The following is an 18,416-nucleotide window of genomic DNA, read 5'->3' as shown; positions in this document are numbered from 1 at the left end:
CTGTTTGGCTCATGCTTGTCAAACAACGCCCCCTCGTGTCTTGGAAATCCTTGCAACGGATAAATCTAGGGCACTGCTAGCCCTACCATTGTTTGCAAAACAGTTTATGGAGGACTAGCATGAGGGAAGTGGGATGAGAAGAGTTCAGCAGGAAAATACCTGTTTTTATTTTAAGAAACTACCTTAACCTACTATCACTGGGGACTATCAGGTGAGAATGCAGGACTGGAAGCTTCCATAGACCAATTTGCTATGGCATTGGCTTCCATAGACAAAAAGTCTATTTGGTTGGATGTATGAAGGTTTGACCTTAGTAAACCCTGTGAAATTTACTAGCCTTCAATTTTTTATTTTTATTTTTTACTAGTCTGTTAAGACACTAGTGGTCTGGGTTTCCATGCCACTAATGAAGTACAGAAAGACTGCCTCCAGAATGGAGATTGGATAAGCTGCTCTGGGCATCTGTCTCAAGCTTTCTTCACCCTGCCCTCTAGACAAATTCAGTAGGGGGCCAGGGCCAGTTGGGCTGCTGTTTGTGGGGGTGGGAGGGTGCCGTCCAAGGTATTCAGGAGGTGTCAGGGTGAGGAAGTTTGCTTTATGGTGACTGTAGTTATTGGGTGCTAAGAAAGAAGGAGGGAAGGTAAGGATGGAAAAGAAAAAAGCAGTAGGGAAAATGGTGAGAGAGATGTTACAAATGAAGAGGAAGAAGAGAAATTACAGGAGAGAGTAGGAAGAAAGGGAGAAAGAGAGAAAAAAGGGAGAAGGGGAGAGAGGAAGGAAGGAGATGAGAGGAAGAAAAAAGAAAACAAATGAGGGAACGATGAAGAGAGAAGAAGGAAGGGAAAGAGATTAAAGAAGGAAAATAAAAAAAGGGAAGAGAGATATAAATAGAGAATAAAGAAAAAGTAAAGCAAGAGAGACATTGCATGAGAAAGAAAAGGAAGGAAAAGAGAGCAGGAAAAAAGAGGGAGAAAGAAAGAGAGAGAGAGGAAGAAGAAGGAAAGAAAAGAAAAGAAAAGAAAAGAAAAAAGGAATGAAGAAAATAAAAGAAAAAAGAAAGAAAAAGGAATGAAGAAAAGAAAGAAGAGAGAGAGAGAGAGAAAGAGAGAAAGAGAGAAAGAGAGAAAGAAAGAAAGAAAGAAAGAAAGAAAGAAAGAAAGAAAGAAAGAAAGAAAGAAAGAAAGAAAGAAAAGATGGCAACAAGAGATAAAAGAAGGAGAGACAGTATAAAAAGAAAAGAGAGAAATTACAGATGGGAAAGAAAGGAAGGAAAGGGCAAAGGAAAAGGCCAGGGGCATTAAAGAAAGCAAAAGGAAGGAAATTCGAGATTACGGAGAGGCGGAGAAAGAAGAAAGAGAGAAGGAGGCAGGGCTGAAGGCAAAGAGCGAGCGCCGCCCGGAACGCGATGACACGCCTCTTGCTTCGCGTGAGCTAGGAACTCTCCTCCCCCGGAACCTTAGTTGCTGGGGCCGCGTGGCTCCGGGGACGGGGGGACGCTTTTAAGGAACGGACCGAGGCGTTCTCCTTCGCGTCGGCACCGAACGGGCCATGGCGATGGCGGCGGCGGCTGGAGGCGAGGGGGAGCCTTCCGGCGGGGCGGGCACCAGCGGCTCGGTGCTTTCGGAGCTGCAGCGGGAGAAGCGGCTGGTGTGCGTGGAGTACCCCGGCGTGGTGCAGGACGTGGGCAAGACGCTGCTGACCCTGGGGGGCGAAGAGGGGGTCTCTCGGGTGAGGGTCCCCCCCAGCCTCGTCTGTTCCTCGCGAGGCGGCAACCCCGTTAGCTTCTCTGACCGCAGGAGCGTGGGGAGGGGAGGGGAGGGGAGGGGAGGGGAGGCACTTTGTACATGTTCGGAGGAATTACGATTAGCCTTATTACTATTCTTATAAAAAATTCAGCTGTGCCAGTAGGAATCTATCTATCTATCTATCTATCTATCTATCTATCTATCTATCTATCTATCTATCTATCTATCTATCCATCCATCCATCCATCCATCCATCCATCCATCCAATAGCACAGCTGAATTTTGTTTTGTGTACTTTCTGTATCAAAAAATTTTACTGTATCGAAAAATGTTTCAATACGGTAAAAGTATACAAAACAAAACAAAAAGAAAGTAAGAAAAAAAAATAAATGAAAAAAGAAGAAAACATAATTATGCCTTCCGCCCTTCTTTCTGTTGAGTAGTTACCACCTTATTCTTTCCCCCATCCTCTTTGGCCCTTTTTAATCCCCAAATCCAGAAATCATCAATTCAGTCTTTTCTTCCTTCAACAAAAAGCCCATGTATGGTTTCAAAAAAGTTTTTGTTGTTTTTTCCCCTGAGTGGGTGGCATTAGGATTCCAATGACTAAAATTTGGGGTTTGGGGGCAGAGTCCTTTCCCTTTCATACTGATCATGAACTAGCCTGGGAAAATGTTTATTTCTGCCCTAATAATTCACTGGTTAGCTAGAATTCCATAGAATGGAATGAGTGCATTGGCTTTCTCTTAAAATAGTTCAGGTCGTTTTTAATCATGATTTACCATCTCGTTTAGATATGCCCATGCTACAGACATCTTAGAATTTTAGCTCTGTGTCTTAGTTTTAGACAAATAACACTTTCTTAGTTCTAGAGACACAGCTTATGCTGGTAATAATAATAATAATATTCTGTATTATTCCTTTAGCTTGTGTTTTATATTTAGTTCTCCTCTTTTACTTTTAAACAGTTGGTTGTTTTGTTCTAGACTGGTCTTTGACCGAAATAAACTTTGACAGATATCTAGAGCATACTAAATCAAAAAACTAATTCTGGTCCTAAATGATGCTTGCAGGCTAGAACGTTGGTGAATTATGTGGTTGATTTGTGTCGGTGTGTCTAAATGGGTTAGTCGCTTTATTTGAAAAAGTGAACATTACTTTATAGCTTGCAGTATCACATTGGGTTTGATAGTTGCTGAGGGGGCCATTTTTATTCTCCCTCCCCTGTGGTTTTTTATCTTGGTTTGTATGATATTTATTAATGTGTTTTTTTCTATTTTTATGTGGTTTTTATCAGTGTTCTGATGTACACTGCTCAGAGTCACTTTTGGTGTGATGGGTGGCGATTTAAATTTGCTTAATAAATAAATAAATAAATAGTTATCCCTTATGGCTGTTAGTCACAGCTGATGGCAGCATTTGGCGGATCTTGAAAAAGATAAGATCAGGTTAATATACGGGTGGGAAGTGACTAAGAAATTGCAGGACTGTACAAAGACTGGAAAATTGGGGGGGAAAGGTCCCAGGGGAATATCGCTTCTGGCAAATCACTTCTGTCTTGATGCTGAGGAGAACTTAATAGACATGCCCATGTCATCATTGGGAAGTAAGCTTGACCTATTGGCTGTTGCGTCCTTCTTAGATCTATGCCGATCCCACCAAAAGACTTGAGCTGTATTTCCGTCCAAAAGACCCCTACTGCCACCCTGTGTGCGCCAATCGCTTCCCTACCTCTTCCATGGTGCTTAAAGTGAAAAAGAAAACGAGGAGGACACAGACAGAGGCCGGAGGGCTAGAAGAAGAAATCGACTTTGAAGTGGAGATACTTGGTGTCATTTCCACAGTTTATAAGTTTCAAGGTAATTTGTTCAGACACCTTTGGAATTTGTTTGTAAATAAGCCCTTGCATCTGCTTGTTGTACAATATACATTTTTGGTGTGTTTTCCTTCTTTACTCTGTACGATCTCTCTTGCAACCACCCGCTAGGACAGTTTATGAATGAAAGATTAGGGTCACACGGCACTTTGGATTCAAAGAGGAAAAGGGGACTCAGAATGTGTGGGGATGCTCAAGAAATCTTTAAATAAGTGTCAACAGGTGGTAAGTGTGCATCCAAGCACATTCCAGACTCACCTGGGAATTCTGCATATTGGAAGAAGGAAAAAGTGAATCACTTTTGTATTGTTGCAAGGAAAATTACACTGTTGCGGCCAGAGGGTCACCAGAAATTAAGGCCAACTTGAGGAAGACTTACCTGATGAAATACCCAAACGCGCAAGATAAATAATGATGTTGACCCTCATCTTTTCAATGTTATTCTTTTCGGTTCGCTCTATCTTACTCCATCCTTAAAAAAAACTAAAGCAGTGAGTAAAAAGAATGTTCATGAATGACAGGTTAAAACTAGCCATGCTAGTTTCTGGGAAGACGAATTTTCATAGACCTTTATTTAGTAGAGTATATCTGAGTAATAATCATAATTGGTTTTCATTTATGTCAGAATACTCCTTTCACTTAAATATTTTTGGTCAAGATAGCAATTAATTTTTTTTTTGTTTTTATAAATTTTTTATTTTTTACAACAAACACAAACAAACAATAACATAAAAAGCATAAAAAAACCCATCTTCCATTTTAAACCGTGTGTCAGCCAGTTACCAATCATTTGTGCCATCCTTTCATAATCTTCACTCATCATTTATATAAAATCTCATGTCATCTATCTAACACATATTTATATATTTATCAATTATCAATTATTATTCATTTGTTACTAGTCTATAACACCAGCTTTCATAATAGGATTTATATCATTTTTATCCATTGATTATATATATATATATATATATATAGTAATTTATATCAGTTTGTCAAGTTTCTATTATATAATTTGCTGATCTATTACATTACTATATCTTTTCATCCAACCATTGATAAAACAAATCCCATATCATATAGAATTGTTTATCTTCTTGCTCTCTAATTTCAAATGTTAATTTACTCATCTCTGCACATTCCATAATTTTCTTAATGACTTCCTCCTGCATAGGTACTTTTTCATTTTTCCAATTTTTAGCAAATACAATTCTAGCCGCTGTCAGAACATTTACAATCAAATATTTCAGTTCTTTACTATATGTTTCAGGTATAATTCCTAATAGGAATATCTCTGGTTTAAAGTCTATATGTTGTTTTATCATTTTTTCCAACCATGTGTGGATTTTAATCCAATATCTTTTAGCTTCTGGGCATGTCCACCACATATGGTAATATGTACCGGGCTTCTGATGACACTTCCAACATTTATCAGACTTGTTCTTGTACATTCTCGCAATCCTTGCTGGAGGTAAATGCCACCTATAAAACATCTTATACAGATTTTCTTTATATGCAGTTGACATTGTCATTTTATAGTTTTGAGACCATAATTTTTGCCACTTCTCTAAATCAATTCCGTATCCAAAATTTTTCCCCCATGCGATCATTGTATCTTTAACCTGTTCTTCCTCCATCTTAAATTCTAGTAAATGTCCATAAAGTTTTTTAATCACCTTTTCATCAGTACCCATCAAAATTTTGTCTAAAACAGTCAGCTCATCATAAATACCTTCTGCTTTAAAATCTTTATCGAATCTAGATTGTATTTGCAAATATGAGAACCAGTTCATTTTTATACCTTGTTCTTCCAACGCTTGCATAGTTTTAAGTTCACCCTTTTCATTCAATATCTCAGTATATCTAACCCAATGGTAGTTATTTGGAAAGGACAACGGAAGAGATTTAGATGGACTTTAAATAATAGGATACTAAAAGAAAAAGATTTCAAACAAAAAATAGAGAAAGAACTTACCTTCTTTTTTAATGAAAATAAAAAAGAGGATACATCATTACAGAATCTTTGGGATACAATGAAGGCTTATACAAGAGGTTTAATAATTGATTATACAAGGAAAAGAAACATAACGCAGAAAAAGACTTTTAAACTACTGGAGAATGATCATAAAAAATTGGAAGAAGAGTTACAGAAATCCCCGCAAAAAAAAGATATTAAAGCGAAAATGGATCTAATTAAACATAAAATGGGATTAATGGAAAAGGAGGAACTGGCACAAAAAATTAGAAGTGCTAAACACAATTACTTTGAAGATGCAAATAAACCAGGTAGATGGCTAGTCTATAAACTGAGAAAAGAGAGAGAATCAAAAAGGATTAATCAATTGATAAATGAAGAAGGACAGATCTGCTTTGGTAATGAGGACAAGAAAAAAATTATACAAGACTACTATGGAAAATTGTATTATCAAGAGAATGTACAAGAAGAAGAAGTAAGACAATATTTACAGAAAGCGAAATTGCCTCAGATACCTAAAGACATTGAAATAATGTTAGAGGGGAATATAACTATGATGGAATTAACAGAAGCTCTAAAAAAGCAGAATGTCGGGAAAGCCCCGGGTCCAGATGGACTGCCAGTGGAATTTTACAAAACCTTCCAGGACATATTGAGCCTTCAACTATTGGAAGTTATGAATGAGGTTATGACAAAGAAGAGGATACCCCAAACATGGACTGAAGCATATATTACACTTATACCAAAGGAGGACGCTGACCCACAACAGGTTAAAAATTATAGACCTATATCCTTATTAAATTCAGATTATAAAATTTTTGCTTCAATATTGGCAGAAAGACTAAAAAGATATTTGAATAACTTTATCCATGTTGATCAAAATGGATTTTTGCCAAAGAGACAAATTAAAGACAACATGAGAGTAATTCTCGACACATTGGAATACTATGAGGCACATCCTGAAAAGCAAGTGGCCTTGATATTTTTAGATGCACAAAAAGCCTTTGACAACGTGAATTGGCGATTTATGCTACTGCAATTGGAACAAATGGGCTTTGGTAGAAAATTTACCCAAGCCATTGAAACAATATATCACAAGCAGACTGCAAAAATTATGATAAATGGAGATTTAACAGAACAGATAGTCATAACAAAAGGGACGAGACAAGGTTGTCCACTATCGCCCTTGTTGTTTGTCTTAACATTAGAAGTGTTGAACAGGAATATAAGAGAAGAGAAAGAAATAAAAGGAATGAAGATCAAAAAGGAAGAGTACAAATTGCAAGCCTTCGCAGATGACCTAGTATTTATACTAGAGGACCCACTGGAAACAGCACCTAAATTAATTGAAAAGATAGAAGAATATGGAAAAGTAGCAGGATTAAAAATAAACAAAGATAAAACAAAGATATTAACAAAGAATATGTTAGCAAGGCAAAAGAAAGAATTGGAAGAAGTCTTGGAAATACAGGTCACAAACAGGGTTAAATACCTAGGGATATATATTACACCAAGATGTAGTACATTGAAGGAGGATAATTATGTTAAACTTAAACGACAGATTGCAATAGATCTGACAAAATGGGAGAATTTACAATTATCAATGATTGGGAGAATATCCACTATTAAGATGAATATATTGCCTAGGATCTTATATCTATTCCAGACAATTCCAATTCGTTTAGGGAAAGAGTTTTTTGATGATTTAAATAAAATTGTATTGAAATACATCTGGCAGGGTAAAAAGGCAAGAATAAAGCTTAAATTACTACAAGATGCAAGAGTAAGAGGTGGGTTTGCCTTGCCTAACTGGGAATTATACTATCAGGCGACAAATCTGATGTGGGTAAAGGACTGGATAACTTTAAGAAATAATAGACTATTGACCTTAGAGGGACATGACCTGTTGTTGGGCTGGCATGCTTTCTTATGGTATAAGGGAACGAAAACACAGGGCTACTTTAGAAGGCATTATATTCGAGAGGCATTGTTTTTAAACTGGGAGAAGACAAGAAGACAATATTATTTAAAAGTTCCACGATGGATATCCACTATTGAAGCCTTTTCTTATTCAATAACATATAAAAAGGAAGATAGCAATTAATTTTAGGCATTGACTGTACTTGCTTTTATTCAGAGTTAACCTAGTTAAAAGAAACGTAGCATTTTCAGTTTTTAAAAATCCAGTTCAGTTTTTAAAAATCCAATTAAAATAACATTGATTTAAATTTTAATTAAATGTTGCTCCTAAAGCGGTTTGTTGTTTCTTAGTTGTTTAAAACTATTTACGCATATTAGGGTTATAAGATGCTCAGAGCTGTTTAACAATACATAATCTGGTATTTTTATTCTTGTCCGCTCTGGCTAACCAATTTGATAACTTTCCAATTTGCCTATTTGTTTGACATGTTTCTGTGTACAGTCCTAATATCTGATGGGCATTTTACCCATAGATAACTCTTAGTTATATATCTGATTCTGAGAATGTTAAAATAGCTTACTGTTTATCTTGACCTATTTTATTTATTTATTTATTTATTTATTTAGTTTCTTATTAATGCAGATTGAGGGAGAATCCAGTTGCTGCTGAATGAATGTACTGTGTGCACTTTCATATCACTCTATAGGTATGTCTGATTTCCAATACTTGGTAATGCATTCAGAGCCAGACGGTAAACAAACATCAATGTATGACAAAGTCTTGATGCTCAAGCCAGAAAAAGAAGATTTTTTTATGAATGAGCTACCACTTTATATTCCTCCACCCATTTTCTCACGCCTGGACACTCCTATTGATTATTACTATCGGCCAGATGTGCAACACAGGTAAGTGTTTTTCCTGCAATATAAGTGAGTAGATATTTACTGGAATAGCCTATCTCTGGATGGATTTCTCTACTTGTGTTCTGGAGAGCAGTAAAGATCCAACTCTCAGTAGCGTGGGTTATAATTACTGTAAATAAATAGATGATACGAAACTTTTCAAGAGTAGGAGTAGTTTGGGAAACCATCATGTTAGGATGTGTTGAAGCAAAGGGTAGACAGTTGTGTGTCAAAGAATGCCTTTGTTCTTGCGCTGAATAAGTGTTTTGACTTAATACAACTCTGGGATTCTATTCTTGAGTTTTACAATTAAGCTGCCTGGGAGTTTTACATGCTCAACTGATCCAGGAGGATTGATGTCAGGTTCAGCCCAAAGAACTCCACGAGACAGTGCAGGTCTAGTTTGATAGCTTTTATTAGCTTCCACCCACAAGACAGAATCCTGCCAGACTGAATCTAAACTTCTCAAGGCAGCAAGCAAAACCCCGCGAATTCCTTAGGGTGGTGCCAGTCTAATCTTCTTAACCTTCCCACGCTCCTGCTGGGGGCTAAGGCAATGCTTATCTCCCCGAGCGCGGCCTTCACCAAACCATTCCATCACAATTTGTCCTCCACATCTTCAGAAGCCTCTTGGTTCCAGCAAGCACCAGGTATTAGTTTTGACAGTCGCAACAGGCAGCTGTAATCTGTCCCGGTGTTCTCCGCACCCTTGCTTGCTCACCCGTGTTGTAGCCACACAGAGGACCCTGCTGTTTGAATGACTTGCACGTAACTGCATGAATCTCAACTTGGGCCCAGATGCGTTAATCATATTTGGAAGCGTTTTCCAAATAGGCGATGATGTTTGGGCTGAATCCCATTTGCTTTTGCATATAGAGTGGCAGAAAAACATAACGGGTGCAAATGCAAGCAGTGACATAATTTCTTTGATATCAGTGCAGCTCCTGATCTTTTAGCAACCAACTGCCAAGATGTCTGTCATTGACCAGAAACGTCCCTGTCCTTGGTTGCTTTTCCATTATTCGCTTTTCCATTATCCTATGTAACATCTGGACGGCCTCCCATGCTAACATCTGTGATTTTTCTCACTCTTGTCCTTCATCCAAACTAAAAATCCTCCAAAATAAATACCCCCCAGAATGTAATGTATTCCGATTAATTGCCTTTCTTACATGCTGGCAGTGGAATCAGTTCAGATCAAGGTGCTTAACAAAGAATAGTAATCAAAAAAGATACCTAAGCCTGCCTTGATTGGGGATGGGGGGCTAATCCGCAAACAAGATAAGGATGGGGCTGCTTAAATTAGATCATGGGGATGCTTAAGGATATGTCATTATAGGGATAAGCAGAAGGTTGTGGTTTTTTGGGAGGGCTAGAGTACATGGCAACTGAGCGCTACGTTTAGCTAGAGTTGAGTTTCCTTTGTTTGTTTGATATCGTTCCACAGGGAAGGCTACCACAACCCTCCACTTTCTAGCGAGAACCTGATTGGTCTCAGCAGGGCACGTCGACCTCACAACGCCATCTTTGTCAACTTTGAGGACGAAGAGGTCCCCTCGAAGCCATTGGACGCAGCAGAACAGACCTGGAAAAGAATCTGCACCAACGCTGTGGATCACCAAGCAGAAGAAGAAATGAAGAAAGTAGGTTTGCCGAAGCTTGCAACACCCCCTCCCACCCCCTCCAACAAAATGGCAGTCCGTACTTTGGGCAAAAAATGCAGCATGCTGAGGATTTGGGACTCGTGTTACTTTAAAGTGGACGTTCCTAGTCCTGATGGTTGCAGAGGTGAACTGGAACATATAATAGCATCGACTGCCGCAGTCTCAAAAGCTGGGGTTTCGTAAGATTTCTGGCAGCCAGGAATTGGACTTTGGAATTCTGGGGCCCTTCCTGCCTCTTTGTGACAAGCAGAATAAATTACCCTGCAAAAAGAGTGTTTGTGTACAAATTCCCAGAGTTTAACAGATCACAGGGTTTTGCTTTTTCTTCTTGCAGGAAAGGCTGCAAAAGCTCTAACGTTTCTCTTTCCTTTTGCCCTATATATATGTCTATGCAAATTAAATTTACAAAGCTGCCTTAGGCCCATTTAAAACAGAACCAAACCATAGCTTTTGGGTGGAGGGTAACATGTTGGAGATCGTACTGGGGTAACTTAGTGGCAAATACAGGGGGAGCTTTAGTTTATGGATTTAATATATTCATTCACCCTCTTTTAGTGAAAGGGTTTGAAGGACAGTTCATTAAACATAGCCTGAAATGGAAGTCTCTTTTATGTTTTATTTATTTTTATTTATTCATCAAATTTATATGGCCGCCCATCTCACAAGAAGTGACTGGGCAGCGTTCAACAGTCCAGTAAAACAATTTAATAAAAAATTAATAGAATTTTTATTTTATTAATTGTATTAAATAAAAAATTAATAAAAATAAAACAAAAATATTCATTATTATGTTCACTCATTCATTCATTCATTCACTTCATTCATTCTGCAATGTTGACATACCACCCAATTATAAAACTCTGGGTAGTTTCCAGAGACCCTAATGAAAGCATAATAAAATAAGTTCAGCCACAGTACAGATGTACAAATCAAACCAATCCTTGCTGCCGTCATGAACCAGCACAGCAATCTTATAAATATATTTTAAAAGATAATGAAAGTGCCAGACATCCTCTGTTCTGAGGGCGATTCATAAAGCATGAGCTGAAATGGCAGTCCAAGAGAAATGAGTTGGGGAATGGAGATTTTTTATCCACGCAAGGCTAACTGAGTTTATTACGGCGAGATATAAAGCATCACGCTGACTTGTCGAAACTGTTTCTTTGAAATAGATTGTGCGTCATTTTAAAAAAAAAGTCTGGCAGGATCTCGCCTTTTTACTTCTTCATGTCTGCGTGATCTCTTTTAGCTTTTTGAACTCCGTCCTGTGTGGTCCCGCAATGCAGTGAAAGCCAACGTCAGCGTTCACCCCAACAAACTCAAACTTCTTCTACCCTATTTAGCATATTACATGGTGAGTCTTTGTTTTATCAACATTATTGTGCCTTCTTATAAAAAACCCAAGGAATATAATGTAGATAAATATGCATTGTGTCTTTATGCCCTTATTTATACTGTATGTATGAAATAAGCATTCAGCGTGTTTTATGAATTCAGAAACAATTAAATGCCATGAAGCTTCTTCTGCAAAAACATTGAAGAATGCGAGAGGGGGCCTGTACTGTATTCCAGCCATTTTTTCCCAAGATACTAACTTTTTTAGCAGTCTATTTTTTGTCTTTGAAAACTCTTTTAGAACACATATCATGTACCCGTTGGGCAGTGATCCCCAAAAGCTAGTATTTTATGCTCTTTCAGTATTTTACTGTCGGGCAGCAAAGCTGGTTATTGGTCCATCGCTGCAAGAGCAGGGTGACTGTTGGTCCAGAAAGGTGCCTGGCTGAAATCAGGTTCTGTCTCCTGGAAGTAACCTGAAAAATAAAGACGGGGAATGTAGAAGATGGGCAAAAGCCAATGGCTTAGTTTTCATCTCTCTCTTCTGAGAAGGAAAGCTGAGAGAACAAGACTGAAGTCAGCATAGCTTCTGTGCCTCCATTTGCCAGGGTGATGATCCTCCTATGTTCCCGTAGAGGGGAGCTCTCTTGCTGTCATCAGCTCTCCTGACTTTTTTTTAAAAAATATATTATTTTAAAGAACGTAAACGGGAACGTTGCCCTGCCACACAGCATCGGGTTTATTTCCAAGCAAGCTTTTGAGCCCCGCAATGTTTGACGACTGTTTTTGTACGTGGTAAGGGCAGCGAGATGATTGTATGGACAAAGATGGAGAGATTCTGAAATACCCACCATGGAGGGTTGGTTGGTGAAGAGGACAGAACTTGCAGAGATGGCAAAACTGACTTGTTTCATTAGGGAAAAGATAATATCTACGTTTATTGCTGACTGGAAACCCCTTACTGACTTTTTGCTGAAAACAGAAAAAAACGAACTTGTGATTTATGGGTCTAACGATTAGAAAGGGTCGACTATGGGAAGAAGGGGCCATGATATAACGAGAGAGAGAGAAGGTGAAATATAAATGCGTTTATAACTGCTGTAAAGAAGATCGGAAGCTGCTGCTTTATATTTTTTCTTTTCTTTCCCTTCTGTCTTTTTTATTTCTTACTTATTTACTTATCACTTTTTCTTTTTTCAAATGTGTATTGCTTTTGCGCTGTAAAAAAATTCTCCAATGAAAATGAATAATAATTTTTTAAAAGCAGCGTAGAAATCGGGGTACTTCATACGTCATCTGTGTTATCGATTCTTGTATTTTTCTGCATGCTCCTTAGCTCACGGGTCCCTGGAGAAGCCTATGGGTTCGCTTCGGTTATGATCCCCGGAAGCACCCTGAAGCCAAAATCTATCAGGTCCTGGATTTCAGAATTCGCTGCGGCATGAAATACGGTAAAAATCTAAACCAGCAGCCGGAACGTTGCTCCAGCTTTCAGTCTCATTCTCGCCTCTGTTTTGGGGGGAGCTTTTTTGTGGCACAGCTCATCAACTCATGCTGGGCTTCCCCAGTGACTGTAAAACGTTTAAAACTGGGGAACCTTTTTCAAAGCAGGAGTTTAAAGGTGAAAGGGGAGCGAGGGAAGGGAAAAAAACCCCCAAACCTGCAAATCCAAGGCTTTTTGTTTTCCCCTAAGTTTTGTTAGCTAGCAAAACTGCAAATTAAGCACATCTGCTCCTTTTGATAAACATTGGACTCCAGATAGGTGCCTTTGGAGGGGCTTTGCCATGTTGACTAGTCTGGGCACGAGACCTCGGTAGCCGCAGGAAATTTGCAGAAAATTGCAGAGAATCATTGACTGTCTGAGTTCATTCCAGGCCTTGCTGTGGCCCCGTGCAGCGTGAAAGACTCTGCACCGTCCTCTGTACTGGCACAATAAAACTGGAAAGTGAGCAGTCTGTCTTCCCCCACGAATAACGCTTTTTCTCTCTTGAGGAGTCTCAGATTGCTTCCAGGGAGGTCCAGATTTTGGCCGAAGTCCAGCAAGCCCAAGCCAGTTGTGTTTGTCCTGTCTTCCCCGTGAGTTGCAATTAATTGCTTCTTCATGTTTTCTTCTCCCTAGGGTACACCCCAAACGACATGCCGGTGAAAGCAAAACGCAGCACGTACAACTACAGTCTCCCTATTACTCTAAAAAAACCAGGTACGCCGTGTGATCGGGTGGTTGGAATGGCTTGGTGTCCCGTAAGAAGCTGGAATGAAACTGCTTTGCTTTCCGCTAATAAGCAGGTTTCTTTTGGGGATCAGTCTGGACATGTTTGGGACAAGTCGCAAAGGATCCATTGGAAAATGCCTACTGTTGGCAATGTCCTGGATCGTGTCGGTGGAACACATACTTTGTTCATAGGAGAGCCCTTAATTGTTCTTTATGTGTCATAAAATTAGTCTCCTGTCCCAAACTGAGCATCTTACAGATTACTAGAAGATTAGCACTGATCTGTCTCATCAGGGCTGAGAAAGGCTTGTTTTGAACCCATGGAGAGCTTCCACCGATCCGCATAGATAATTCTTCTCCAGCTTGAATGCCCTCCAGATGTGTGGACTTCAACTCCCAGAATCCCCTAGCCAACATGGCTACTGCTGAGAATTTCCATTGGCCATGCTGGCTAAGGCTGCCAAGGGTCATAGTTCAACAACATCTCGAGACCCAGAGGTTTCCCATTCACACTCCAATATGTTTTTGTTATCCTAAAGAAATTAAGATCATCTCCTTACATCCCTTCCAGGAAGTCATCCACTTAGCATCCAAGACCTAAAACAGGGGCTGAGCACATCCGGGACATCCAGTGCAAAATCCCAAGTTTTTAGCAAATACAAACTTAAAGTAAGTATTTGATCTTTGCGTGCGTGTTCTTCTCTTTTTACCTGGGTGCGTAGCGTGCAAGGAAGATCTTACCTTCAGGCATCTTGTTTCCTTTTGGGAGATCTAGACTCACAGAAGGTCCCAAGATAATTTTTAAGGGAAAGCTACATAGGTAATAACAGCTAATCTGCAAAGAACTATGTATTATTAATTTTATCTTCAGCCTTGGAGCTGGTGCAGCTCTAAAAATTGGTAATTTATCTTCTGAAGACAGCTCAGGTCAAGAAGTTTAAGTCCTCATGGGGACTACCAGTGGACCTTGTTAGGGAAAGATTGAAGCCTTTGGTGCTGAGACCTTCCATAGATAGGATTCAGTCAAACCCTGCCTCTGATTCTCTGCCTTTTTCTGTTCTAGGATTCCATTTATATCTTCCAGGAAGGGTCTCTGCCCCCTTATCGACAGATGTTCTACCAGCTGTGCGACTTGAAAGTGGAATGGTATTTGCATTGACCTTTGGAAGCGATTGAAATCATCTTGCATTTCAGTCGCGTTTTGCTTGGACAGCAGGAATTCTTTCTACTGTTCTTGCTTGCAGCTGGGAAAAAAAAATTGCCTTTGGCAGGGGTAAAAAGTTGCTTCAGTCTTAATGGGAGAAAGCTTGAGGCGTTTATCCATGGAACATTTGATCTGCAGAAGGAGAACGCCTCCAGTCTCTTTCCCAGTAGCTCCAATTTCTGGTCCTGCCTCCAGAAACATAGACTTGGGATAGACTCTCTCAAGGTGCTCTCCAATCTGGTAACTCCCAGAATTCTCTAGTCTGGCTATTCCAGAGAATTCTGGGACCTGGGAAGGCTGGTCAAATGTGTTCATCTAGTCTTCTGGAGGGACATTGAAGGAATTGCACAGGGCCCCTCCCTTCTGGTGTCAGTGGGACAGGAGGCATCTTAAGAAGCCCCAAAACTGCAGATGAGAACAAATTTGGTTTTCAAGGTCTCTTATTGCAGGTGGAAGATTTAACTTCCCACCATGATGTCTCTCCTTCCTTCTATGTACTGTATGGCTGCCATTAATTCCTATGGAATACAGTTAAACCCCTGAAGTTGGGATTAGGAGGCAGAAGTGGGAAAAGAAGCTGGGGGTCTAAGATTGTGGAGGATGAAACGGGGCGATGGGGAGGGAATTATTTGTGTAACAACAAACTTGTACAATTTAAGAGTGATAAGAGAGCATGAAGAGTGAAGTGGGCACGGGTAGACTAAAAAACTTCATTCCTGTTTCTTCCTGCTGGCAACATTTCATGGGTTTTGGGGCAACATGACCTTACTGCTTAACGGAAGCTGAGAAGCCTAGTACCTGCATTTACATACTAGATGATCTCATCTTGTTCCTTTTTTGTGGCTTAATCTGTGGTTGAAACCCAGCCTATTTATTCGTTTCAACGTTCTTTGCTTCGCCACTTCGGAAATTCAGCTTTTCCCCATTGTTTGGAGGCACCCCCACCAAGCATCTCAAATAGCAAGCGTACCCTAGCAAAGGTTATGCCATCCCCATTGGCTACTGCTTTCCAAGAAATGGCTCTAATAACAGCCATGGTTTGGTCCATCCAGGAAGCAAGTTTCTCTTGACCCTGGAGGTCAGAGCAGGACCAGCCCGTGCTTCATATTTCAGTTGTCCGATTCTCTATGCTGGGAAGGGCAACCCTGAAATCAACCTCTGTTCAGCTTGCAGAAGATCATCCACCGAAATGACGGCATGGAGGCGGCCTGTACGGAACGGGACGGCTGGTGTCTTCCAAAGACCAGCGACGACCTGAGGGATGCTATGTCGCTGATGATAAGGCAGATTATCCGGTCCCAAAGGCCAGGTAGAGGGGGAAGGGGGATGGAAAGTCCAGGTGTGCATCTTGTCTCAGCCTCCAAGAGTTTTTAATTTTTTTTTTTAATATTTACTGGTGAAATAGAGAAGACTGTAAACCCCAACAGGAAAATAAAAGATAAACACTGGTTATACAGTGAAAAGGGGGGAAAAAACTAGATCTATTATGGTGATTAAAGTAAACGTGACAAAAAAATTCTAATTAACAAAGAAAAAGACAGAAGATCCATGTAATATCCATTGGTATTGATGTAAAAATCCAGTCTGTAAGCTTATTAAATCTAGACCGTATAGAAACCTATTGCTTCATCTTGTGTTCAGAAGACAAAGGCTTTTCAGAAATAGGTAACAGACTCATGTCCTGACCATTTCTTAAAATCAGGAGAAGTTTATTTATTTATGTAACATTATCCTCTTTGCAGGCACGATAGAATCAAAGCTTTTTATATGAGAAGCCAAATTCCATGTTTTAGGAATATAGTTCAACATCACGTTATGGTCTTTATTTCTTTCCAAAATTGTAATCACGTGTGTAAATTATTTGAAACCAGCGTGATCAATAATAATTAATTCTGGAAGTTAAGAGTGGGGCAGTTTGGGGTTTGTGGAGGATAGAGAGGGACCTCTCCTTGAAATTTAATTAAACTTCTTCCACGTTCTCCTTCTGGCATATTTTTCCTACTCATTTCTCCCTAATTTTCTAAACTTGGACCCATTTATCCTGGAGGAGCTTCACTGAACCCATGAGCCATTATTCTGAATTGGCAAATTATGCTTAATAATATCACCAGTGCAGGCTTTCTCTTTTTCTTGCTGTTTTAATCAAAAGTCTTTGTGTTTCTTCGAGCTTTTCCCCATAACTCTGGAGTCTTGTCTTCAGTGGCAACGAGATTTTCAAAAGCGCCAGATCCTGTACGAAACTATCCCGCTGAATTATTCTAACCGAGGCTTCCAAGCCTTCTGCTCCTCATTTATAATTCTCTTTTCTCTGGTTCAGCTCTGTTCAGAAGCCCTTCCAGTGCCACAGAGGGAAAAGAACAGCTGGCTTTTGAATCTGGCGAAGAGGAAGAGGAGGAGGAAGAAGAGGAAGTATTCAAGCCTTCAGACGGGAGTGAAAATGAAATGGAGACCGAAATTCTGGACTACGTGTAATGCTACGGAGCCGACGGGCTGGACTGGTTCTTGGGGGAGACGTTTGTGTTGCTGATTTCTTTGGAGGAGACGCAGAAAGAAAGAGATCAACCTACAGGCTGCATTGTGTCTTTGACTTGACCGGCTTGGTGCAGAAGCGTCGTTCATAAATTGTATCTAGCAGCAATTTTCTTTCTTTTTTCCTAAAGAGCTCAGCGACAGTTAGATTTTGCCATCCTTAGATGCATTCTTAGATGCAACCGCTGGGTTCAGATGCAGATATGAAACCCGCACTTTGGAGAATTCCTCTGGCATTTCAACAGATCTACAGTCATGGACCGAGCCCGTCTCATTCCAGTTTTGACTCATGAAGTCTTATTCAGGATTGGCCATTGCAGAACTCTCAAGCAAGCCCTGATGATTATCTCAGGCCTTCAGAACTGGCAAGCAAAATTACCCTTCCATGCTTACTATGGTTGAGTTGTTCCTGCTCTTGTCAAACCTAAGTAATTTGCAATTTGTTTCATGAAGCCATGAGAAAAATCTCTGTGATTCTGTTGTTTGGGTTTTTGTGGGGCATCTGAGAAGCAAATGATTTCTAAGATTTCTAAACTAAGGGATTCCCACTGTCTTGTTCAGCAGGAGAGATGTCTTTTTCAGCTTGAGTGCGAGTAAAGGAATAGATCTGTGCCTTCAAAATATTTTAAGTGAGATTTGTTTACAAGGCTGCTCGGAAGCAACTTGGAGGGGCTTTATTTGAAATCTAATTTGGAGCTAGCCGCCTTTGAGGACACCCCCCTGCTCCATGCAGGATCTGGGCAAGAATGTAGGAGTGATACAAGCCCCACATTTTGTTCCCAACTTAAGAAGGAACGCGAAAAAATTCCAAAACGTATCTTCAGATTTGGTATTGCAGAAGCAGATGACTTCAAAATACATCCTATATCCTTGTGGAGGGCTGATAATTAATCATTTTTTTTCCCCTAGTTCTTCTAAACTTTTTTATGGCTTGTTTCTAGGAGAAAGTTTTATTTATTTTCTGCCGGGGTCGGGGGCTGTACATGTGAGAGTACCAGCTGGTGGATAGAGAGAAGTTCGAGGGGAAGATAATTTTTTTCCATTTACAGCATT

The 18,416-nt window shown here is 39.9% G+C and overlaps 1 protein-coding gene across 1 annotated transcript; it reads left to right on the top strand.

The window, feature by feature from the left end:
* Positions 1 to 1,524: 1,524 nt before the first annotated feature.
* GTF3C5 (general transcription factor IIIC subunit 5) lies at positions 1,525 to 18,254 on the top strand. The gene is made up of 11 exons (XM_088147060.1): positions 1,525 to 1,728; positions 3,388 to 3,604; positions 8,224 to 8,422; positions 9,867 to 10,062; positions 11,333 to 11,437; positions 12,755 to 12,869; positions 13,538 to 13,618; positions 14,202 to 14,299; positions 14,694 to 14,776; positions 16,001 to 16,143; positions 17,152 to 18,254. The coding sequence occupies exons 1-11, from the start codon at positions 1,549 to 1,551 to the stop codon at positions 17,304 to 17,306; spliced, it is 1,572 nt and encodes a 523-aa protein (XP_088003186.1). The 5' UTR covers positions 1,525 to 1,548; the 3' UTR covers positions 17,307 to 18,254.
* Positions 18,255 to 18,416: the final 162 nt, after the last annotated feature.

Source organism: Python bivittatus, unplaced genomic scaffold (genome assembly GCF_059951505.1).
Source record: "Python bivittatus isolate LINGU-HERP-01145 unplaced genomic scaffold, Pbiv_v1 ctg000160_np1212, whole genome shotgun sequence".
Lineage (NCBI taxonomy): Eukaryota > Metazoa > Chordata > Lepidosauria > Squamata > Pythonidae > Python > Python bivittatus.
Note: the sequence above shows the minus strand (reverse complement) of the source record. Positions and strands in the feature narration are given on the sequence as shown.